The 23974-nt window shown below is 46.8% G+C and overlaps 1 protein-coding gene across 2 annotated transcripts; it reads right to left on the bottom strand.

The window, feature by feature from the left end:
- Nucleotides 1-3474: 3474 nt before the first annotated feature.
- HTR3A (5-hydroxytryptamine receptor 3A) lies at nt 3475-22831 on the bottom strand. Of its 2 annotated transcripts, none has more exons than XM_053367168.1 (9): nt 22453-22831; nt 14289-14464; nt 13117-13161; nt 11403-11512; nt 10305-10474; nt 8987-9147; nt 7136-7346; nt 5770-6003; nt 3475-4830 (listed from the first exon to the last, which is right to left on the bottom strand). In XM_053367168.1, the coding sequence occupies exons 1-9, from the start codon at nt 22535-22537 to the stop codon at nt 4541-4543; spliced, it is 1482 nt and encodes a 493-aa protein (XP_053223143.1). In that variant the 5' UTR covers nt 22538-22831; the 3' UTR covers nt 3475-4540. The 2 variants fall into 2 exon arrangements, with proteins under 2 accessions (XP_053223143.1, XP_053223144.1); XM_053367169.1 differs by having other exon boundaries at nt 14289-14455; nt 22453-22830.
- Between the last annotated feature and the right edge of the window lie 1143 nt (nt 22832-23974).

Genomic DNA, 23974 nt, shown 5'->3' with positions numbered 1-23974 from the left:
ATTATTGCGAACCCTGCTACCGAGATCCCACACTTGCACCATACTGGTTACCACCTGCCAGTCACGCTGATATTTTTTCTTGCAGGTGGGATGGTCAACATCGCAGCCCGGTGCTCAGCAGGCGTTGGAAGGACTTAAGAGTCCTCAAGCTAAACTGATCCAAGTACCATGTGGAATCTTGTCAGTGCTAGACACTATCTCATCTCAAGTGGCTTCTAATTCATACCAGTCCTTCTGTAGAACATCTAGCTTGTTGAGTTGAAAGTTGGATCTGAAGGTCCAACCTGTGCAGAAACCCTTCAAACATACTAGTTCTTGATGGTCAATCTGTGAAGCCCGCAGGGTAAACCATTAACGGAGAAAAGGCCTGTTCAACTGGGGAAGCTCCCCTGCCCTTTGCTACTAGACTGCCAGGAAAACAGAGGCATGCTGGCTCAGGACCATTTCACACATTACATGGAAACAAACCTGGGTTTGTCACTGGGTGCATGCTGGTTACATGCATGTAACTCTGGGGTACATGTTGTTTGCACATGTTAGGTGTACATATAAGCCATCAGAGATGTGATGTGCTACCTAGCTGTCACAAACCTATAGCCCAACTATTTCAACATACTGACAGTAGCTAATTGCATACCATGAGGCCAATGGGATGGGTATTAATATCACCTTCTCAGAACCTCCCTTCAATACAGAGGTTGCTAAATCTCCAAGTGGGCTTGTAGGTATTCATTTAATCTCCCACGCAGTATTTGTGCAAATGGCTAAACAGGCATTGCATGGCAACAAGTTCCATAGGCAATATATACCATGCCTGAAAAACATATTTTGTCACCAAAAAAATGCACCCACTTTTCAGCATCTGCCTCTTGTGACTTTGATGAAAGTTTTTGGCAGGGTGGACACCACTTCTGGCAGTCCACACAAATAAAGCATGCTTCCCTTTTCATTTGCTTCAGCTGGAGCTTTGAGCTGGTGGTGACATACAAGAAAGAGGTGACACCAGAAGGCCATCCTCTGCAAAGAGGTGATAGTGAGGAATGGCTGGATGGGATCTGCATCTATTCCATGAAACAGATGGAAGCTCCAATGCACAGGTTTATAAGCCAACATTCTCCAGGTCCTTGCTTTGAATTTTTTTATTTTCGTAACATTTTGCAAGATGATCACTCAACCGCTTTCTATACCCTCCACCCAAATACAATTTCTGACAAGTCCTTGTCTTATATTAATAGCAGATTGACACTGCCAGCATGCAGCTCCTTTTGGATAGATGGATACAGGGAAAATGTTTATGCACCCACACACACACACACACACCAGCACCATGCCCAAGAAAAGTCTGGATGGGTGGTGTGCGCTCATTATTATTCCTTGCAAAGGGATGAGTCAAGGATGGGTTCCCTTCTGCAGCAACAGAGACCCAGAGAGGTTTGAGTGGGGCACCATGAGATCTGCAATGATATTTGCCAAGTGACAGATGGACAAGTGTGTAGGTGTTGAGCCATTATTGAGACCAGCTACTGTTTGGTATTTTCAAGTCCATGTGAGCTGCTTATTATTTTCTGCTTTTCATTCCTTTGAGCTTTGTTGTGGACTTGCGGTGTGAAGTGCCCACGCAGCTATTGTACGTACACACACACACACACACACACACACACACCGCTTAGCATCTTTGTGTGGGGTGGGTGTGCTTTTGCCTATTCCACCGGCATTGACCACTGATTTGAGTTAAAAGGATAGAGAGACACCTTCAGGGCAACACACGGCAAAGCTTGGGGCTCTGTCCGTGGTGCTGAAAAATCCCCCTCAGAACAGTTTGCTTTGGATTTCAGATTTCATCCCAGAATGTGAATGAGAGAAGAAATGGTAAGGTGTGCTTTTTGCTCAGATCAATTTTATGCCGCTATAAGATTGTGAAAGTTTTCATGTTACACAGTTTTTCTTGGCATGCAGAAGTGGGAGGACGCTAGTTCATAGCTATATACAGAGAGAAAGGACCAGGGAACCGAAGAAACATCCCGGCTTCATTCTATTTGGAATCAATTGTTAATTTTCATTACCTGAAATTAATATACATCAGAAGGAGGGGGCTCTGTAAAAACAGTTGTGCCTAGGATAGTGTCATAGATAAATAACTATTAAGTAGTAATACTAGACTGATCTTCTACGCTGTTGTCAGGAGCCAGAGCAGGTCAGAGATAAAAAAAACTCTGGTGTCTGTGAAGTTAACTCTTTATTAAAAGAAAATAAAACAGTGCAGGCCTAGTGATCGCAGAAACTCTTCCCAGTAGGTTTTGCCCCAAGGAGGCAGTTGTGGGGATTAAAGGTCCCCACCTTCCCACTGCTCTCTAAGGCTCTTCCCCCAATTCCTTCCCTAAGGCTCTGGTGTCTTGCCTCTCTTTGCTCCATCCTCTTCATATCTCTGTGTATTCTGGGAAACTCAGGAGGGGAGCTGGTCACAACAGGAGGGGAAGATTCCCTGGCTTCCTCAGCAGCCTGCAGTCTTTACTCAGCCTCTCCCCCCCCCCCGCCCCATTCTGCCTCTGAATCATAACTGTGCTCTGCCACAGCCTCTTCCTGTTCAATAAACCCTGTTACCTCTTCAGCTTCTGACACCTCCTCCTTCCAGTCTCTTCCCTCTCTGACCACTCATTGTCATCCCATCGCCAATCCCCTGGCTGAGCTTTCTTCCCCTGGGGGTTCCCTTTGATGTTCCCCAGCTGGTGCCTCCCACCACATATCTGCATCCAGCCAGTCCAGGACATCTGGATAGAAGATGTATCCTTGAGTTACTGAACACAACTGATAGAAAATAGTTGACTTAAGTTCCATTGAAATCAATGGGATTTAAGCTGGATGTGACTAACATGTCCTGCTAATTTCATCGAGACTTGAGGACAGCTACGAACCTCTAGATTAGGATCAAAGTTTACACATTCCCACACCAACAGAAACTGACCAAGTGGAAACTGCCATCTTATCTTCTCTATACCTTCTAGTGCTTTATCACATGCGGGAATGTTTTTGCATTTTCCCCAAGCCAGGGATGAGTGTTTTCAATGAGTGAATCAATGCTGAATCAATGTTGATTAAAAAAAAGAAGAAGAACCAGTCTTACCTTCTCCAGATACTTAACCGTGGGGTCTTCCATGCCCTTTCATTCCTTGCCCATAGCCCCCACCTCCTTTCTGGCTGTAATGAGTAACTCCGGCACATTCTATTTAACTTAAGAAACACCCAGTTTATTGCACAACAAATGGATGAACCACGAGAAAAGAAGCTGCCTGCTTTACAGATGGCTCAGGTGAAAAGGTTAATGCAAGCAGCTAGTTACTGTACAGGTGGGGAGGAACGTTATTTACAAAATGGGGGAACAGTCTGAGCATCATGCACCCTTGGCAGCAAATGTCTGAGACATTTCAAGATGTCTGAAAAATATAGTCCCCAATAAGAAATGGCATCAGGGTGAGGGAGAGAAAGTGCTGGTAGAACATAGTCTTCAGCAACAACTGGCCTCAAACCCAGTAAACAGATGCAGCAGGGAGGAAAGGATTGTAGCAAATGACTAGATGTGACCCTGGTTTTGGTTCTCCACTGTGAAACTTTCTTTGTATAGTAAGGGAAAGGTAAAGGGACCCCTGGTCCAGTCGTGACCAACTCTGGGGTTGTTGCGCTCATCTCACTTTATTGGCCGAGGGAGCCAGCATACAGCTTCCGGGTCATGTGGCCAGCATGACTAAGCTGCTTCTGGTGAACCAGAGCAGCACACAGAAATGCCATTTACCTTCCCGCTGGAGCGGTACCTATTTATCTACTTGCACTTTGACGTGCTTTCGAACTGCTAGGTGGGCAGGAGCAGGGACCGAGCAATGGGAGCTCACCCCATCGCGGGGATTCGAACTGCCAACTTTTGATTGGCAATCCTAGGCAAGCTCCACTGCAAGATTTCTATCCATATTTGGCATATTCTCGGGTTGACAGGGCTAGTTAAAGCAAAATAGCTTGGCCACCAGGATGAAGCTCCTTTGCGCTGAGATGGAAAATGTGCTCTACAATGGAGCGTTGGCAATGAAAATGTAGAATTGGGGTGGAAAGCAGGAAGACTGGATTTAGGGTAGGGTAAAAAAAAAAAATCAGTTCCATGCAACTCATCTTCCTTTCCCCTTCTGGGATCCAGTTTGGAGCCAGAATCGGAATTTGTTTTTAACTGGCATGCATCATAAGGTATTTATTTACTTTTAGGATGTGTACAAACATTGCTTAGGAGCAACTGCATGTGCTTCTGCCCTTTTTTTGCAGGTAAGACAAGTGGGGATGGCAGGTCACAAGCCACTTAGGCAAGTATTGCACCTTGATAACAAAATAGATACACATTGACTAGTCTTAAGAGACACTTGAAGCCACCAATCTTAAGATGCATGTCCATGAGCAGTACCTCAGAGCCTGGGTCTTAGTTCTACATATCAATGAGTCCAAAGACCTCAAAAAGACTCATCAAGCATAACTGCTTGACAAACCCATTTGTATGGTGTGTGTCTCAGGCGTATTGCCAGATGGACCACAGAGTGCCCAATGTGATGCTATAGGCTAGCACAGCTACTAGGTATGCCCGGAAAAGAAGAACATCCAGGACGTAGCCCACCTGCAGCCATTCACGGGCAATGTCACGGAATTCATCCCGCTTCTCCAGAAACTGGCGAATGGCTGCAATCTCTTGCAGGATACTTTCAACCACCAGTGAGCTCTCCCCTTGTGGCTGGGTCATAGTACCACTTGCTCCTCCTTCGAAGTCACGTGTGCTTTCACAGCTGTAGTGGTTCAGTTTGGCTGGAGAGAGGTAAAGGAAATAGTCGGTAAAGCTGAAACAAATATGAGGGACACACTGGGGAGCTGTGTCCCAGCCTAAGTGCCCTGGGTCTGTTCACAACAGCTCCCCACTTCGCTCATTGCAATCATTTCAATAACTTAACATGACAGCAAGGATCATTCGGTTAGGAACCTAACGGTGGCTGCAGCTGACAGACAGCCAATCAAGATAGGTGGCGGTGGAGGAGGTGTTGTCTAGCAACCAGCCAGGTTGGCATGATCCTTGCTAAGGTTCTGATTGGCTTTGTAAGGTAAAGGTAAAGGGACCCCTGACTGTTAGGTCCAGTCATGGCCGACTCTGCGGTTGCGGTGCTAATCTCGCTTTATTGGCCAAGGGAGCTGGCGTACAGCTTCCGGGTCATGTGGCCAGCATGACTAAGCCGCTTCTGGCGAACCAGAGCAGTGCACGGAAACGCTGTTTACCTTGCCGCCACAATGGTACCTATTTATCTACTTGCACTTTGACATGCTTTTGAACTGCTAGGTTGGCAGGAGCTGGGACCGAGCAATGGGAGCTCACTCTGTCACAGGGATTCAAACTGCTGACCTTCTGATCGGCAAGTCCTAGGCTCTGTGGTTTAACCCACAGTGCCACCTGGCTATGTAGTTCTGAGGAAATTTTCCCCTGTATGTTTGGTTGCATGTCTACCCCTGCTGTCCACAAGGCCTATAAATAAGATCAAACCTCTCTGTTCATTTCTCCTCATATTATGTCCTGTTTTTGTTCAGTTTGCCCAGTAAAATATTAGCAGCTATTTTCTCCCTCGCTCTCTGCACTCCATTTGCTTTCACTCAGTTAGCCTTTCTATCCCCAATAATGTACCATTCGATATGGGCATCCATCTGAACAGGGTGTTTGCACGCTTGCATTCCCATTTGGGACTTTGATCTTGCTCTTACCTGTACTGTCGTTGTTTTCCATATTCCCAGAGATGTCAGAGCTCTGAGTGTGGACTGGACAAAACGTGTTCCTGTCTCGGATGCAGAGCAGGATGGTGGCCCGTTCCAGCACCCAGCGCTTCACCCAGTCAGGTACATGAGGCTGTAGATCTTGTTTATGCACAAGTCGCACTATGAGGATGGTCTCGGTCAAGCTAATGACCAGCAACGCCATGCACACCACAAAATAGACCCCTGTTGGAGGAAAGCCATGACCTTCAGCCAACTCCATTTCTGAGCTAAGTAGCTCAGTTGGTTAGAGAGTGGCGCTGATAACACCAAAGTTGCAGGTCCGATCCTTGTAAGGGATAGCTGCATATTCCTGCATGATCCTCAGGGTCCCTTCCCATTCAAAGATTATATGAGATAAAGCTTCTAGCACCAGAAACAAGCCCTCCATTTCTCACACCCCCTCATCTCCCACTGCCGCTCAGCCTTTGGGGCTCCTCAAAAACCCTGTGTGGGGTTGTTGATCCTCCCTCAGTGAGAACTCCTTTAACATTTCTTAGCCTAGATTCTTTCTCCCTTTCCTCTTTGGGCCGAGATCTGCACCTCAATCACACCTTCTCACACATGGAATAACGTTCAGATGATGCTGTAGGTAGCCCAAGCTGTGCAGTTCATTGGCCATGACCCAAATCCCAGGACTGCTAGCAAAAAACCCCTCAAAAACAGGAAGGCATACCTAGCAAACTGGCCAATGATCCCCATGGAGCACACCAAGGCTGTTGTATATCCTGATGTATTTAAGCATTTTCAGCCTTTGCTTTTGGGGTTTTGGGGTTTTTCTGGACCTGAAGGTCAGTTTTTGAGACATTTTGTGTATGGAAAGCAACTAATAAATAAAATAAAAATTAATCATAATAGGGCTGATGTCACAAGCACATCTTAACCCTTTTTTGTTTTATCCCACAACTGACTGAACGCAAGGCACCACTAGCCATGCTGCACAATTCATCCCATTCATGTTTTTTGTCAATGGGGCTGCTGTGATCTTACTCAGCCCAGTACACCTGAAGGAGTGTCTCCACCCCCATCACTCAGCCCAGACACTGAGGTCCTCCTCCGAGGGTCTTCTGCTGGTTCCCTCATTTCAAGAAGCTACAGGGAACCAGGCAGAGGGCCTTCTTGGTAGTGGTGCCCTCCCTGTGGAAGGAGATAAAGAATGTGAAGGAGATAAAGAACTACACAACTTTTTGAAGACATCTGAAGGCAGCCCTGTATTGGGAGGTTTTTTTAACACTTGATGTTTTATGTCTCCACCCAGAGTGACTGGGGAAACCAAGCCAGATGGGCAGAGTATAAATAATAAAATTATTATTATTACCTATCAGCGGGGTCCCAATAGCCGTGGCTGGCAGTGTATCAGAGACAATGATCAGGAAAACAGAGTAGCCCAAGAGCAGGGTGATCTTGAAGGAGACCCTCTCTCCACTGTCAGGGGGCAGGTAGAAGCCCACAATGTCCATGACCATCAGAAAGATGCTGGGGAGCAGTAGGCTGACGGCGTAAAAGAGGGGGCGTCTTCGGATGACCACCTGCCAAAGCACAAGGAATCAGGCACGGGCCTTGGGTCTAGCTGAGACATGCTCTAATGAGTGGCTGGCTCTCCCTCAAATTCACTGTCCCATTTAATGCTTCCTAAGCTACTGCAAAGTGGCACAAGCCAAGGGCTCCATTGGCACCAGGCGTCTGGCTAAGCTGGCAGGGGGGCATCAAGGAGTCCTTTGGGATGTGCATCACTGCCCAGTCTTTCCTCCCGCTGCTGAAATATTTATGCCCTTTGCTTGCTGCAAAACGGCCTGTCAGGCAAGGTTAACCCTTCCTTCCCTGGAGCAGGGCTGGCTGATTCCACAGCCCATGTTTTCACAACACGTGGCCCCAAAATGTTCTCCTTCATAATATTAGAAAAGCAGCAAAGTCAAGACGCAGGGAATTCAGGAAAAGTCGCACTGGGTTTGCAAGACCTCTCCAAGCTGAGTATAATATTTCAAAGTTGGGAATCTGGTGAGGTCAGTGCTTTTTTTCCTGGGGGTAATCAAGGGCACACAGTACTGGTACCTTCCCTCGCCAAAAAATTGGAATGGTATCCATTCTTACAAATACTGTAGTAGGTTAAGATCTCGTGAAGTACAATAACCACCTTGTAAAATATACAGCTTTGGGTGTGTGTTTTTCCCCTCCCCCCTTTATTTTCCCTTCTACACAGGTTCTGTTTCTCTTTCTCTCTTTCTCCCTTTTATTTAAGTCTCACCATGTTTAGTGCACACATAATTATGTACTTTTTGAATTTCCAATAAAGGTTTTTTTTAAAAAAAATAAGTGTGGCACTTACTGTAACAACTTCAAGGTGAGTACCAGCATCATTATCCCTTAAAAAAAGCACTGGGTAAGATGATTTTAAAATATATATAAGTTATGAGATATATTGCAGGAAGAGGCCCCATTTTCTCTGAATGTGCATTTTAAGAAAGGAATGCTCAGGGGGAAACCAGGAAGAGAAATTAATGATATCTTAGAAATTCAGCCTTCTAAGAAGTCATCGAACATGATGTTCTGCAGTCCTGGAGCAGAATGCCACAAAGCAATTGAATGCTGCTACATGATGTAGTGACCAAGGACAAAAGAGGGGAAATGAGGGTGAGGGTGAGTGAGGGCAAAGTTGATGAATGATGTTTGGCAAGCAGTGCCAAAAATCACACAAAAATTTGGGGGTGCCTTTTGGTCTTTCTGAATGAATTGTTTCAGCTGAGCTGTAGTTCCTGTGGCTTGCCTCCAATGACACACCACACTCAGAGTAGACCACTGAAATTAAGAGGTATGGATAACTTAGGCTCATGAATTTCAGTAGGTCTGTGCTGAGAAGAAGTTAACTGGCTACAACCCTGTGCTTCTATAAGGTATAGGTCACAACCTGCAGCAGACTGACTCTCCTCATTCTGATACTGAAGCATCTTTTTTCCCCTTCTGGATTCAGGTAGCTCCAGTTTAGAGAAAACCCATTTCTCCTCCCTCCTCCTTTTGAAAACTAGCAAGAAACCTGCAGCAGCAGCTTCTCATCGTGAGAGCTTTGCACCACTCTTCCACCTCCAGCCTTCTTTAACAAATAATATGCACTGAAGATTCTGTTTCTGGCTCCCACCCACCACCCCTGCCCAGGCCCGCCAAAACTTCTTACGAAGAACTTCATCTCAGCATAGAAGTCGCTGTCACCAACACTGAACTCTCGGAACTGGCTGAGAACGTGCAGAAGCTCCCATTCCCCCTGGTTCATGAAGACACTCTTGTCATGTTTCACTTCCTCTGGGGTCCGCCACAGGGAGATGTTAATGTCCCGGACTGAGGAACAGAAGACAGGAAGGAAAGTAGGATGAGGGTGCCAAAGATATCATCCCCTGCAGGAATCCCCTCCCTTTTCCATGCTACACCCATCTCCAAGTGATTTGATGACCTTTCTGTGTGTCCCACCAAAGACATAACTTTGGACTGATGGCCAAAATGAGAGCCCATGATATTAGCCACCCAGAGTGGCTGGGGCAACCCAGTCAGATGGGCGGCATATAAATACCGTATTTTTCCGTGTATAAGACTAGGTTTTTTCCCTTTAAAATAATGTCAAAAATTAGGGGGCGTCATACTCTGGACCATCTCTCCCATTTTCTTAAATCTGAGTCCCCAAAAATAGGGGGCATCTTATACATGGGGGCATCTTATAGATGGAAAAATGCATTGTTGTTGTTGTTAGTCACTGAAATGCCAGCTGAATGGGCCACAACTCAACAAGCTAAGATGAGTGCATGCCTAGCACTTGAAGGAATGGGACCATGTGAGAATCAGGTTCATTTAAAAGGTATTGGTGGCCATAGTATCTGCCAAGTTGGATCACATAAAAGGGTCTGTCTTAAGCCACATATACACCATATATTTAAAACACTATGATACCATTTTAAGCAGTCATGGTTTCTACCAAAGAATTCTGGGAGCTGTAGTTTGTTAAGGGTCCTGGGAGTTGTTAGGAGACTCCTTATTCCTCTCCCAGGGCCACACTTCCCAGAGTTCCCTGTGAACAGGGATTGCTTGTTAAACCACTCTGGGAACTGTGGTTCTGGGAGGGGAATAGGGATCCCCTAATAGCTCTCAGCATCTTTAGCAAACTACAGCTCCCAGAATTCTTTAAAATGGTCTCATAGTGCTTGAAACATGTGGTGAGGATGTGGGTGCTCTATTCAGTGCTCTATTCCTGGGAGACTCACACCTCTAACAGTTTGCTCCTGTATCTGCTACTTGGAGGTAGGAAGCATGTATGTATATATGAAGCTTGTATTTAGCCATCACAATAAGCAGCCATTGACAAGCCTATTCTGCAGGGAGGAGGTTGAGGGGAGATGCTTGGCAGCCAGGGAGTAGGAGCCTCTTCCTATTTAGCTTGGTCAGTCGGCCTCTTCTCCCAGCATGCAACAAGCCACAGGGCAAAATCAACACAACTGCTCACGTACTGTTATGCAGCCAGCTGGTGAAGGTCAGAGAGCAGTTCTGCACATCAAAGGGGAAGTTATAGATGTCCAGGCTGCAGGCAGTGACCACCTGGACAGGCTTGAGGTTCCGCACTTCCCCATGATGGAGGATGTAAACATAGGGAATATCGGGGGATTTCCCCACATCCACACTGCAGGAAACAGAGAGTGGGGGAGCCAAAGTGAGGGGAGAGAACATGAACCATTTGGGCTGCAGTCAAAACCCACCAAGCGATGGAAATCCTCCACCCCAGATGCCAGATGCTGAGCTACAAGTGGTTACCAGTAACAAAACATTGCAGCATGCTCCCTGTTCAGGATTCTAGCAGCTCTACCACATTCCTCCTCTCCTACCCTAGATTTTCATTTGTCCTCTGGTCTCCGAGATCCTAGTCCAACACTCTGACCTCTATACCACACTAGACACAGATGGACCATAGGTCTGGCTCAGTACTGAACAGCTTCCTATGAACCCTGTAATTCTCCTTCCCCCCCCTCTCAATTAGGTTCTCTCTTGTGCACCCATTTTCCAAATGCACCCATTTTCAAATGAAGCTGTTTACCTTACAAACATGAATACGGAAAGGGAATTTTCCTCTCCTCCCCAAAGGGGCTTGCTGATCCTTGCTTAGGTCTTCCAGTGGTCACAATAGAAGGAGGGTGGTTTAGAACAATAACTCCATCCTCCCGCCTTTCCTTCCTTCTTTCCCTCTCTTCCAAGTATGCATTGACGGCTCCACAGCTGCCCCACCATTGTCTCTCTCTCTCTCTCTCTCTCCTCAGAAAATTTGAATCCCACGCCCAACACAGCAAGGGTAATTATGAGCGTTTATAGTTTTCCACTACTGGAACCGTCCCAATTTCTCAGCCTTCTCCCCATCTGCAATATACAGTACACAGAGGGGCAAGCCAGAGGAAAAGCATTGTCAAGAATACAAAGTGGAGAGGTTGGCTTGGGAAGGGAGGAACGGTGAGACAACAGAAATAAATCCTCACATTCTCTTCCATCCCATATTTTCAGCTTCCACAATGTGGAAAGAGGATGGGGGGGGGAGAACCCAAGAAGGATGGTGCACTTACAATTCATTGATAAGAATGTCTGGGACCCAGATGGCTTCAGTAGGGACAGACATCTGGGTGATGTTGTCAAAGTCCCTTGGATTCCACTGCAGAAACTCATCGATCCAGTGCTGCAAAACAGAGGGGAGGATCTGACACAGTGGTAGATGGAAATAAGTAGGTGGGGTGCTGTGCTGAACCACTTGTGGGTAGGTGTCAACTATTCTATTCTGGGATCTGATTTGAGGAAAGAATGGCTCTGGAGAGTTGCCAATCTCTTAGACAGCCAGGACTTGCACAGACAGAGCTATATAACTGTTTAACTGTAACTTTAAGAAACTTGTTACAGATAGGTAGCCATGTTGGTCTGCCATAGTTGAAACACAATAAAAATATTCCTTCCAGTAGCACCTTAGAGACCAACTAAGTTTGTTATTGGTATGAGCTTAGTTGGTCTCTAAGGTGCTACTGGAAGGAATATTTTTATTTTGTTTAAGAAACTTGTGGTTAAGTTTTCTTTTCCCCTCCTCCCCAGGTTCCTCCCTGTGTGAACCTGGGTTAGAGGAGAGAAATTCTTCACTTTCCACCCCATTTCAGTCACTTTGAAAGGGGGAGCAGGGGTACTGAGATTCCTGTGGAGCGGAGACCATCAGTGGAGGCTGTGAGGGGCTTTGATCAGCCAAAAGGGGAGGCTGAACAGAAGCCTATACAAGAGGGTCCAGTCTTGTCACCTAGAACTAAGCACCACCTTCTTAGATGGAAGCAGACCCACCTGCCCCAACAGAGTGTTTGCCTGCAAGCTCAATATCACCACAAGGCAAGCGAGTCTTGTGAGTGAACACGCCTTGCCTTGCCTCACCTCATCTTTAAAAGCAGGAGAGGTGGGGGATCTTGTTGGGACATCTCCATCACTTCTGTCCAGTTCTGAACTTCTGGCCCTGCTTTTTAGCTCCTAAATTGTGACTCTCAAGCAGCGTATCTGCTGCTGAGCTTGTACCTTTACTTGTCTGGAGAAATATATCATCCCTACTTCCAAGTAATAGCCTCTGTCTGTGTTGGGTGGGAGCCAAGATGCTCCCTATCATTCATTTTTTTTCTCCTTTATCATGCTTCTCTTTTCTTTTTTTCAGTTGCAAGATGCAGCCTTCCAACCCACCTGCACCTCAGAGGGGAGGCCTGTTTTATTTATAAGCTGCTCACGTCATGCACTCTCATCTTCCCTCCTATGCTACTTCATCCCTCAAACAGGCTGTGGGGCAAACTTCCTTCTTCCTTTGGTACCCAGAATAGTGACATTCTAAATTGCTGTACAAACCATCAGCGTGCTAGCCTAGCCCAGGCTTGTGCCCCAGGGTCACGTTGGTGCTACTAATGTAGAGGTGTGACTTCTCCCCCAGAGGTGCACACCATTGTCTCCAGAGACAGTATGATGCCAAAAACAAAGTCTGAACACCAGGAGCATACTGTATTGGGGAAAATGGGGTTTAATTGCCTCTCTATGCTGTCAAATGCTTAGTGCTCATGGCAGATGCTGCCTAGTTTTCCAGTACAGAACCCCAGCCATAGTCTGCAGAAGCCAGCACAGCAGAGGGGGACAATGGAGTCCAGTGAATGGAAGGTTGCATCCTAGGAATCAAGAGACCTATGTGGTGTCAGTGATGAGAAGCTGTTCGGTCAAAGGGGTTGGGCAGGAAAGGAGGAGAGCAAATTGCTCCCATTGGCACAGCCTTCTTACCTGTCTGTACCAGATATACGTTGTCAGGACTTGGTTTTTCTCATCCTGTTGTTGAAAACAGAGAAGCAGAGATCAGGCTAATGAAACCAAAGGATCGGTTCCACTATTGACCTCCCAGTATGGCTGGCTGCAGGAAAGTAAGGTGACACCTTAAAGAATTTGCAGGGAGCCCCCATAAGCAATCAGACAACAACCAACACAGTGCATGCAGGCACACTAAGAAAGAAGAAGCAGCCAGTCCCAGCTCTATATCTCTAACATGCCTATGTTTTCAGACTTTTTGGTATATTTACAGGGTGTATCCAGCATAGCACTCAGCAGCACCTTCCATCAGAATAAGGATTTCTGCTCATGCAAGGAAACTTCCCCTCTGTCCTCTCCTCAACCCTTGCACCCCTAAATCTGTTCTGAAAGTTCCCCCAACCCTACATAGGGAGGTTGTGGGGCATACACAGGAAGAGGAGAAGGGGAGTTCTGCTGCATGAGTGGAAATCCTTGAGCTGATGGAACACATAAGTTCAGTACTGCCCACATTTTGCATTTTTTTTTACATGCATAGAAACACACCATGGATGTACCCATCTGTATGAAAGACTCCTAAGTGATGCTTTAGAAGTGAACCCCTCCTCTTTCATTAGTTCCTAAAATCAACAGATAAATTCCAATTCTGTCATGTGAATCAGGGATGGGAAGCTTTTGTCACACATACGCACACAAACAAACACAAACACCCCAATGTTGCTGGGATCCAACTCCCATCAGTCTCCCCATCTCCCCCAACCAGCATAGCCATTGGTCAGAGATGATGGGAATTATACTCCAGCAGCAAGGGGGGCACAGGTGCTCCCCATTACTGATGTGAAACATTGTGGAGACCAGCTTCTTTAAATGCCCAAAGCAGAAAACCTGTACACAAGTGGGAGCGTATTGTTTTCATTTGTTGCTACGTTATGCATTTTTGTGTTTTTATATCGTCAACCTCCTATGATCTTCGGATGAAGGGTGGTAAAGAAATTTAATAAATAATAGTAATAAATAAAAATCTTGTATCTCCCTGGGAGATGGCAAGGGCTACCTAAATTCAGGTAGATCACCTGTCACCTTGCCCACAGTGATACATGGGAAGAGGAAACCTGGACCATTTGAGAGAGATGGAGGAGGAGAAGACCTACCACACTCAGGATGGCATAGACCATGACATCGATAGCCACATTGGTGGTCTTCCTCCAGTTCCGAACTGGACGGACATCCTTTTTGTAGTTGGAAAATAAATAGTCAGAGAGCAGACGGAGAGCAGGCTTAGTCAAGTTTGCTTGTTTGCTGGCTGTTTTATGATAAGCTGGAGAAGCTGGAAAAGAAAACAATGTCTGTCATTGACCGTATGTTCTTGGCAGTAAAACTCCCTGAAGGTGATTTTCTGAAGAGGTGGTTTTAGACTGGCATGACCCATGCAGTGGCACTAGGCACTGGACTGCAGAGGGCACTACAACAATGCTGTTGAATGGAGAGCAAGAGGTGGGGGGGCATCGAATTTTAGCGTCACACAGGGTGCCGCTGATATTTGAGAGCCCAAAGCCTGCCACTGCTTTCTGCATGCAAAAATAAAAATAAAAAAAAATCCAATTTCTAATCCAGCATTGGAGTCTGGTTGCATTAAGTGAAGGGGGCACTGCTTCAGCAACCTCAGCCTGCCCTCAGGCGCCCTGATTTACCTATCCTAACAACTAATCCTTACACTGGCTGTTGGCTTCCTCTTCTTCCTTAGTCTCAATGCCACTTTTGTAGAGGAGTATGGAGCAAATTGGCTCTGGCTCCATCTACTGTTGGCCTCCTGCCTTACGCCCCTCTGGCCCCAATGAGCACCAGGCATTAGTGCAGCACCCCACCTACCCCCAACTCCACAGTTGGAAACGCCTCCTATCTGTCAGGAGTGCGTGCAGGAGCCAGGCCCTGTGACTGGTAGGGCCTCGCAGGACTGGGGCCTTCCTGAGTTTGACCTGGGGAGGCTTGACAGAAGACTCCTGGTGGCAAGGGCCGGGAGGGGTATATAAGACCAGCATTTCCCTCTGGCTTTTTGCCACAGCAACACGCTACCCACCCAGTGTCAGAGCTTCATGCTCCAGAGGCGGGGGCGGGGCTGGCGCATGTCCCGGGGGTGGGGCACACTGCCCAAAGGGGTGTGGCCCACGTCCTGGGGCGGAGTGCACCACCCACAGGGGTGGGGTGTGCGTTCTGGGGGCAGGACGCCCAGCGCAGGCAGGGGGGCAGCCATGATGGAACCCCACTGGGATCGCACTGCTGGGGGCGGCGTGCTCCCCCCGCCCCCCTCTTCCTCCGCCAGTGTACCCACCAACTGTGCTTCAGCTTCCTGACTCTTGGACCCTTGGCTTCCTGACCCCTGGACTGCTGACCCTGGACTGCTAATTCCTGCTTCCTGACCTCTACCCTGGTCCTGACATACCAAGCTGGGACTCTGACTGCCTGTAACCCAGACTGTGACACTATCCTAGTAAATAGGAGGCTCCTCCCCCCCACTCACAGCCTAAAGGAAATGCAAGAATGATTGGGAGTGGAGGGTGCAGTTGAGAAGGGAAAGGTTAACCTTTCCATCTGCATGCAATGTGATCCCCTCATTGAAAACAGACTATGTGCTACATTTAGGCTTGATGGGTGCTCCAATCGGCTCTAATTGAGACTGTAAACAGCTTTGTGGTGGACATGTACATTGGTAAAAGCTTTCCAGGAAATGATATATAATGAATTAAAGAAAATGTTTAAAAACACATTTGTTTAAAAAAACAGAAACTTTTCTGTTAGGTATAATAGGTGAAGAGATACCAAAAGAGGATAAAATACTTTTCATGTATGCAACGACGGCAGCGAGAATGCTTCTAGCCCAGAGATGGAAGGAAGGAGAAATACCAACAAGAGAAGAATGTCAGACAAAACTGATGAAGTACACAGAGATGGCAAAACTGATGGGGAACATCAGAAACCAGGAAGATCAAGTATTCTTAAAAGACTGGAGTAAATTCTTAATTGATTTAAAAGACAGCTGTAAACAGTTAAAATCATTGGCAGGGATATAATGACACTTGTAATGTGGAATTGATTATGGTAACTATAGATATTTAACAGATGGAAAAAGGAAAAAGATGCAGAAAATGTTATCTTGAATGTGGAACCCGTGGAGGGAGGGAAGGAGGTCCAAAGGTTCAATAGTACCTTTTATTCAAATGTTTGAAAGGGTTAAAGTTAAAATGTATAAAATTATGTAAAAAAAAGTTATATAAAAAAGAGATAAAGACTGTAAACAACTTGCAACAGAAAGGCCTGTGAGTTGGTTGGTTGTTTTCTCTCTAGCACTACTCAGTAAGATGCCATGTAACCTGATGATGCTATATAGATAAGCCAGAATAAGTAACATGTGGCTCTGCTGATTCTGTATCCAAAGCAGAGGCAGAATCTCTCCCATTAATCTCTTGATCTTTTCCACCAGATCAGGATCTGTTCTGTCATGAAACAGTGGACCTGATGAAGACGAAGACTTGCTACCATCTTGAAAGTAGCATCGCCCACCTCTACTTTCATAGTTGTGGCTGTTGCAGCAGTAATATCACAGAAATTTGCCTTTGATGCAAGCTTATCTTGCAAGGCAGCTCATAATGGGAGGGGAAAAGCCAGGTCAAAACAGCAGAGCTGCTGCTTGCCTGCCTGCCTGCCACGTCTCTCCCTGAACATGACTTCCTAAGACTGGGGCACAATTCACACTTTGCAAGCAGCCCCTAATTGGAATAGATCTGCAGGTGCTTGGGGGAGAGCATCCTTAGAGGAGGCTTTTCAAGCAGACCCCTCTGCCTTTTCATACCATCTATAATTCCTCTAAGCTAGCTGGGCGCACGAGCTTCAGGCAGCTGGAGGGAGAAGACGGGGAGGGCCAGGCAGAGAGAAGAAAACAAATTAGGGGAGTCCGCTGAAAGCAGGCTGGCTGGGTAATTCAATGGCAGATTTTGCCTTTGTCTCTTCCAAATGACCCTTAAAGATCCAACTGGCATGCAGCAAGGTCTACAGCTGGCTGGGGTTGGCTACAGGATTAGCTCTTGGGCCTTTTGCCTCTGCTATTGAGGTTTTTTGAGGGGAGGGGGTGGTTTATGCACTCTTGCTAAAATGACAGAGAGAGGATTTGATGGGTTGTCCATGGTTCAGCTGTTGGGGAGGGAGGGAAGAAGCTTGGAGGACTCATAGATTCACTGGGCTCTTGAAAACATCATGCCGAAGAACTCAGTCCCAAGATGCTCCTGGATTCTGCAAACTGAGCATGGAGATGTATGAGCTGAGCCAAGGGCTAGTGGACTTGGCTTGCTCCCAGCCAATGGCTTTGGGAACCTGTGATTTTGGAAGGAGCAGGAGGGAGGTCTTTGATACACATTTCTCAGCCCTTTTCAAAAAGACTCCAGCACCCAGGAGTAAAACAAGCTTTTCTATCTCTTCCACCCCCATATTTCCTGCATGTGGCAGATGGGAGTGGGATCTGTTTTTTTAGAAAAAAATAAAACAAAAAACAGCACATTGGGGTTTGTTAGTTTTTCACATGCCAGGAACACAATGAATGTTGTTTTTCACCTAGAAAGGGCAAAGAGGTGGTGGAATATGGAGCAGCCTTGGGCTGACTGATGTCTGGCAGGGATGCAGAGGCAAGCAGGGCATCCTCTGATGGAATGGAATAATTTCATTCAAATCCATCTTCGAGAAAAGTGGCAGTCATTTGAGGGAGCTGAGTGGTTAAGAATGTAAGAAGAAACCTGATGGATCAGGCCAGTGGTCCAGCAATCTGTTCTTACACTGGCCAACCACATGCTCCAAAGAAACCCAACAACACTCTCCTCTGTTGTGATTTCCAGCAACCGAGACAGGCATACAGCTGTGGAGCTAGAACACAGCCATTATGGCTAATAGTAACTGGCAGCTTTCTCCACCATGAATTTCTCCCAATCCTCTCCAAGCTGGTGGCCATCACTGCCTCCTCCTTGGGTAATGAGTTCCATAGTTTAACTATGTGTTGCATGAAGGAGTCCTTTCTTTTGTCTATATTGAATCTTCTATAGTTCAGAGTTTAGGGTCTCTCTCTCTCCCTCTCGTCATCTCTCTCTGGCTGATTGATCTATCTGGCTCAGGAGTAGCCAACATAGTACCTACTGCATGTTGTGGAGTCCAACTTCCAGCATCATGGACCATTGCCTGTTCTGGTTTGGGCTCATGGGAGCTGTAGTCCAGAACTTCTGGAGGACACCCCATCAGCTAACCTTTTCTGAGCTTCTACCTCACTGGCTGTGTCTTCTTTCAAGGAGAATGTCCTGGGTTAAAATTCCTGACACTCTGACCAGCAATGGTTTCAGGTTGAAGGACTGAGAAAAGTCCTTATATATCTGAGAGCCTGGAGAGTTGCTACCAAGCATACTGAGCTAGAGCATGATTCCCCAACCTAGTGCCCCCCACAATGTTTTGGCTTCATCGTCAGTGGCTGTATATCAGTTTCTGGAAAACACAGGAGAGGAGAGTGCCCTTGTGCTTGTGGTCCAGCTTGTGGGCTTCCTAGAGAAGGCATCTGATTGGCCACTGTAAGAACAAGATGCTCAACTTGATAGTCCATTGGCCTGGTACAGCCAATGACAACCACTCCCATCATCCCTAGGCAGCATGTTCAATGACCAGGGATGATGGGAGTTGTAGTCCAGCAACATCTAGACACCCCCTAGAACAGCCTGCTGGATCAGGCCAATGGACTATCAAGTTCAGCATCTTGCTCTCACAGTGGCCAGCCAGAAGCCCCAATGAGAAGCCCAAAAGCAGGACATGAAAAGTGATAGGAAACCACTCCTGTGATTTCCAGCAACTTGTACTCAGAGACCTCCAACAGTATATTGTAAGGCTGGAAAAGGTCCACCAAAATGATGGGAAGGGCTGTAGCTCAGCTGGTAGAGCACCTGCTTTGTATGAAGAAGGTCCCAGGTTCAAGTCCCATCATTTCCAGGTAGGAATAGGGGAGACCCCCTGCATGAAATCCCAGAGAAGCACTGCTGGTCAGTGTAGACAATGCTGAGCAAGATGGACCACAGGGTGTGACTCAGCATCAGGCAGTTTCCTATGTTCATCTTGGAATGATAAAACAGCTTCCCTGCAAGGAAAAGCCAAAAGCATTTTGGGGCTTTTCAGTTGGGCGGGGAGTATCCTGGTGAGGGACATGATTGAGGTTTATCAAATTATGTATGGTGTTGGAAAAGTGGATAAGAGAATTATTTATACCCCTCCTTCCACTTTCCTAATACTAGAACTTGGGGTCATCCAATTAAATTCACTGGCAGTAGGTTCAGGACCGATAAGAAAGTACTTCTTTGCGCAATGTGCAATTAATGTATGGGATTCTCTGCCACAAGACGGGGAGAGACGGTTGCTGGCTGAGATTCTTCTTAAGGGTAAGGTTTTAGGCAGGTTCAGGAGGGTGAGTTTATCAATGGCTACTCACTTTTGATGGTTGCATGGAAATGTCATGTTCAGAGGCACTCTACTTCTGCATGCCAGCTACCAGGGAACAACAACTAGAGAGGGCTGTTGTTTTCTTGCCCTACTTGTGGGCATCTTGGGAGCTTAAGATTGGCCATTTTGAGAAACTGAATGCTGACTAGGTGGACCTTTTGGTCTGCCTCAGCAGGACTCTTGTTATGTTCTTATGGATTATTTAGGCAAAGGTAAAGGGACCCCTGACCATTAGGTCCAGTCGTGACCAACTCTGGGGTTGCGGCACTCATCTCTCTTTACTGGCCGAGGGAGCTGGTGTACAGCTTCTGGGTCATGTGGCCAGCATGACTAAGCCACTTCTGGCGAACCAGAGCAGTGCACGAAAACGCCATTTACCTTCCCACTGGAGTGGTACCTATTTATTTACGTGCACTGCTAGGTTGGCAAGAGCAGGGACCGAGCAATGGGAGCTCACCCCATCACGGAGATTCGAACCGCTGACCTTCTGATTGGCAAGTCCTAGGCTCTGTGGTTTAACCCACAATGCCACCCGCGTCCCTATGGATTATTTACAGTATCCCTAATAATTCTGGCCACAGCCCTGCTGAAAATGTGCCCCAAGCAAGACCCATTGGATGTTGTGCTCACCCAACCTTCTTTCCATAGAATCATAGAATCATAGGTTTGGAAGGGACCACAAGGGGCATCTAGTCCAACCACCAGCAATGCAGGAATCTTTTTGTCCAAGGTGGGGCTCAAGCCTACAACCTTGAGATCAAAAGACTCTTACTCTACCAATTGAACTATCCCTCGTCCAGGTTCCTTTCAATGGGATTTTGAGACAAGAACTTCATGACAGTTTCTGCCACCAATCATGAAACCACATGTGCAATTCTCGATGGAGAACCTGTGGCCTTCCAGATGTTGTTGAACTATATCTCCCATCAGCCCCGGCAGCCATCATGCCTACAACCATGAGTGATGGGAGTTGTAGTCCACCCACACAGTAACATCTGGAGGGCGACAATTTCCTTACCCTGTCCTGACATTCTGCATTTTGGTCACTTTTCCAGAACATTAACATTTACGTTAAGAGGAGGGATGGTCCCAAAATGAAAGCCACGTTCAAACCTGTCTTGGGATGGCAACCAAACAACAGCAGATGTCCACCTGTCAGTATTTTCCAGCTCCTCTCCATTCTGCTCCCACTGCTTAGCAAACCAAAGAGCCCTTAATTGACAGATGATCATTAGCTAACCCGGTCCATTGTGTTATCAGGAACAGGAAGCCTGAGCAACAACACAATCATCTGTTCTCTGCACCGTTGCTGCCGTCCAAGGATTTCAACCCCCGCCATTCTGAGCAATGAACGATACACAGAACTGGGGTTTCCAAGTTCAACTTGGCTCAGGCAACAGGTTCTGAAACAACATGTCCCCATCCCCCACCCCAGTGCTTTATTGTTCTCCGCAGGTCTGTGAATAAATGTGCACTTTTCCATCTCTCCAGTCTCCTCTGCCCCCAGTTAGTTCAAATGATAAGAAACTTGAAATTAGAATAAAAAGCCAAAATTTTCTGTTAAAAACTTGGGGTGTGTTTTTAAGGTAGCAAGCCTAAATCATTAAAAAAAAAGAAAAGTTGCACTTTACTTGCAAAAACAAAAAGTATTGTGATTCATCCACACAAATGTTAAATATTGCTTTTAATATCCCATGAAGAAAAGCACCTCTTCATCCAGATCCAGCACTTTCTATTAAAAGAAAAGGAGGACATAAAGGCACTAGAGAACCAGGGGAACCATCAGGTCAGAATGTTAGGGCAGATGCCCAAGGACTCTATCAGCAAAACTGAGCAGGAGGAGCCCCAAATGCAGCAGGGCTGGGTTACAATATTTTGAAGTTGTGCATATTATTGTCATCTAAACAGTGGGGGCATAAGGCCAGTAAGACTAGAGTCTGCACCAGCCTTCTCAACCTGCTGCCCTCCTGATATTGCTGCACTCCCAAACTCCCACCAGCCCCACACAGTTTGGCTAATGGTTAGGGATGAAGGGCGTTGGGTCCAATCATATCTAGAGGGCCACAGGTTAGGGAGGCTGCTCTAAAATGAGATAAATGCACCACAAAGTAGAAAAGAACCCTGCAGAACTGATGATGCTTTAAGCCGATCATTCTATTTCCAGCAGTGCAATAGCTCACATGAAGGGCATGAAAACAATTGCTCTCTCCTCCTCCTCCTCCTCCTCCTCCTCCTCCTCCTCCTCCTCCTCCTCCTCCTCCTTCTTCTTCTTCTTCTTCTTCTTCTTTCCCCACCCACCACACCTGGGATTTGGAGGTAGACTTCCTCTAAATCTGGAGGTTCCATTCTTTAGCCATCAAGTCTCATAGCCACTAGCAGACCTCTCATCCTCGTGTATGAATGGGTCTTGTCCCCTTTTAAAGCCATCCATGTGAGGAGCTGCCTTTGCAGTTCGTGGCAGCAAATTCCAGAGTTATCTTTTACAAGAAGGCTTTCCTTTCTCTCTCTCTCTCTCTAGTTTCAACTTATCCTCCCCTCCCCTCAATTCAAACCTCAGGATTGCCCTGGAGCAATCCAGTATTACCGAACAAAAGCTAGCCGTCAGTGTTCTTTCATACACGTACAGCGACACGGGACCCAGAGTTCAGATGATTCGAGTTGCACTGCTATCTTTAATACGAAACGTTTGGCAGTTCGACCTCGCAAATGCGGACAGCACCCCCTGCCCCCCTACAAAGTCTCTCCTTCAGCTCACAGGCACAAAACAAGCAGCCTTTCAAACTTTTGCTCAAGTTTCCTTACCTTTGCATTGCAGCACAGAAGTAAAGTACAGCAGGAGCAGAGAGACCCCCAGAGCAGAGGGAGCCATGAACACCTTGGGGAGCATGGAAAGCACTTTATGGCTCAATGCTTCTTCCGATCACAGCAGAGGAAATCTTATGGTTCCCTCTCGCACCCCTTTCTTCCACTCTGTCTTTGCCTCTGCAGAGAAATTAAATGCAATTAAGGAGGCAGAGCGTACTTTATTCCCCTCCTTTCTTGTTTCCCCCTAACTGTTGGATTTTTAAAAAATGCATAATTAATGTTGCAATCAGTCTCCCTCTGCTGCCTCAAGTTTCAGGCAGAGAGGACTCCAAGATATTCACCCACCCACCCAAGCTGATGTCATGCAAAGATGCTCAGGGATTGATGCTCATCACTGCTGCATCCCTTTGGTTACAGGGAGGGCAGGGTACCACTGTCTGTGAGCTCTCTGTGCGAGGGTAAAACCTGAGAGGCCATCCAGAACCTGAGACTCACTTGAGCGCTGTCCTGACAAATTGATGAGGACATTTCAACGATAATTTCTGCATTAACGTATCAAGTGCTGTGATAAGGGTGCAGCCGGGAGCAGATAACGTTAGCACAATCTCCGACAGGACTGAAACACTGAACCTCAAGTTACACGGTGCGGGAATTCAAGCCGCAGAACCACAAGGCATCCCTCTGTGGAACAAAAGTTATTAAACTCACAATGTGTGTGGGACACTTAAGACAGACCAAAATGGCTGCCACGTACAATTTACTGGCTATCGTCTGCGCAAGCCCCATCCATATGTGGGAGGTGCTTGGGGTGAGTGAACAGAAGCCAGAGGTCACGTTAAGGGGCCCTTGTGTCATTCCCCTCCTCCTCTGCTTTATCACTATTCCTTTTGTGTGGGGAAGGTGATGGAGGACAAGGCTGAGGCCCAACCCATGAGGGAGGAAGTCGGGTATGGTAGGAGACTTGCACTGTGAGCGTCCAAAACTTTCTGGGTCTCTAAAGCTGAAGTCTGACGTATCCTGGCCTTGAAGTAAGAGGCAATGTCTACCCAGAGCAGAAACATGCAGTAGAGTGAGTCCCAGACCCTCCAAGTGCCCCTATTTTCGGGGACAGTCCCAGATTTACAGAAGCCATCCCAGGTGCAAACTTTATTCAGTAATGGGAAATCACGTTGGTTAAAGATGGAACTCCACAGCGCCATCTGGTGTCACAGTGTTATAATGCATATAAAACACTTTTTCTTTACTAATAGGATGTACATATTTTCATTAGAAAATGTTGGAGGGTATGGAGTCCTCAGGTGGTGGAATGCAGCATTGCAAACTGCAGTTTGGAGGACATCATTCTTGAATGTTCCCTAATGTCAAAAACAAATGCCTCTCAAGAAGAAGATCAACACAGTGAGAAAGGGCTGGGCTACAATCTCTTTCAGGTGTGCTATTTGGTGGCTTTGTGGGACGCGGGTGGTGCTGTGGGACACAGGTGGTGCTGTGGTCTAAACCACAGAGCCTAGGGCTTGCC

This window comes from Podarcis raffonei, chromosome 15, assembly GCF_027172205.1.
Source record: "Podarcis raffonei isolate rPodRaf1 chromosome 15, rPodRaf1.pri, whole genome shotgun sequence".
In the NCBI taxonomy this organism is placed as follows: domain Eukaryota; kingdom Metazoa; phylum Chordata; class Lepidosauria; order Squamata; family Lacertidae; genus Podarcis; species Podarcis raffonei.
Note: the sequence above shows the minus strand (reverse complement) of the source record. Positions and strands in the feature narration are given on the sequence as shown.

What these genes read in the sequence shown, in the direction of transcription:
- HTR3A (XM_053367168.1), bottom strand. Translation starts at nt 22,537, where the DNA reads ATGCTCCCCAAGGTGTTCATGGCTCCCTCTGCTCTGGGGGTCTCTCTG. An exon ending in TTCTGTGCTGCAATGCAAAG is followed by an intron (nt 14,465 to 22,452) that starts GTAAGGAAACTT and finishes TTTCTTTTCCAG; the next exon opens with CTTCTCCAGCTTATCATAAA. An exon ending in CGTATATCTGGTACAGACAG is followed by an intron (nt 11,513 to 13,116) that starts GTAAGAAGGCTG and finishes TCTGTTTTGCAG; the next exon opens with CACTGGATCGATGAGTTTCT.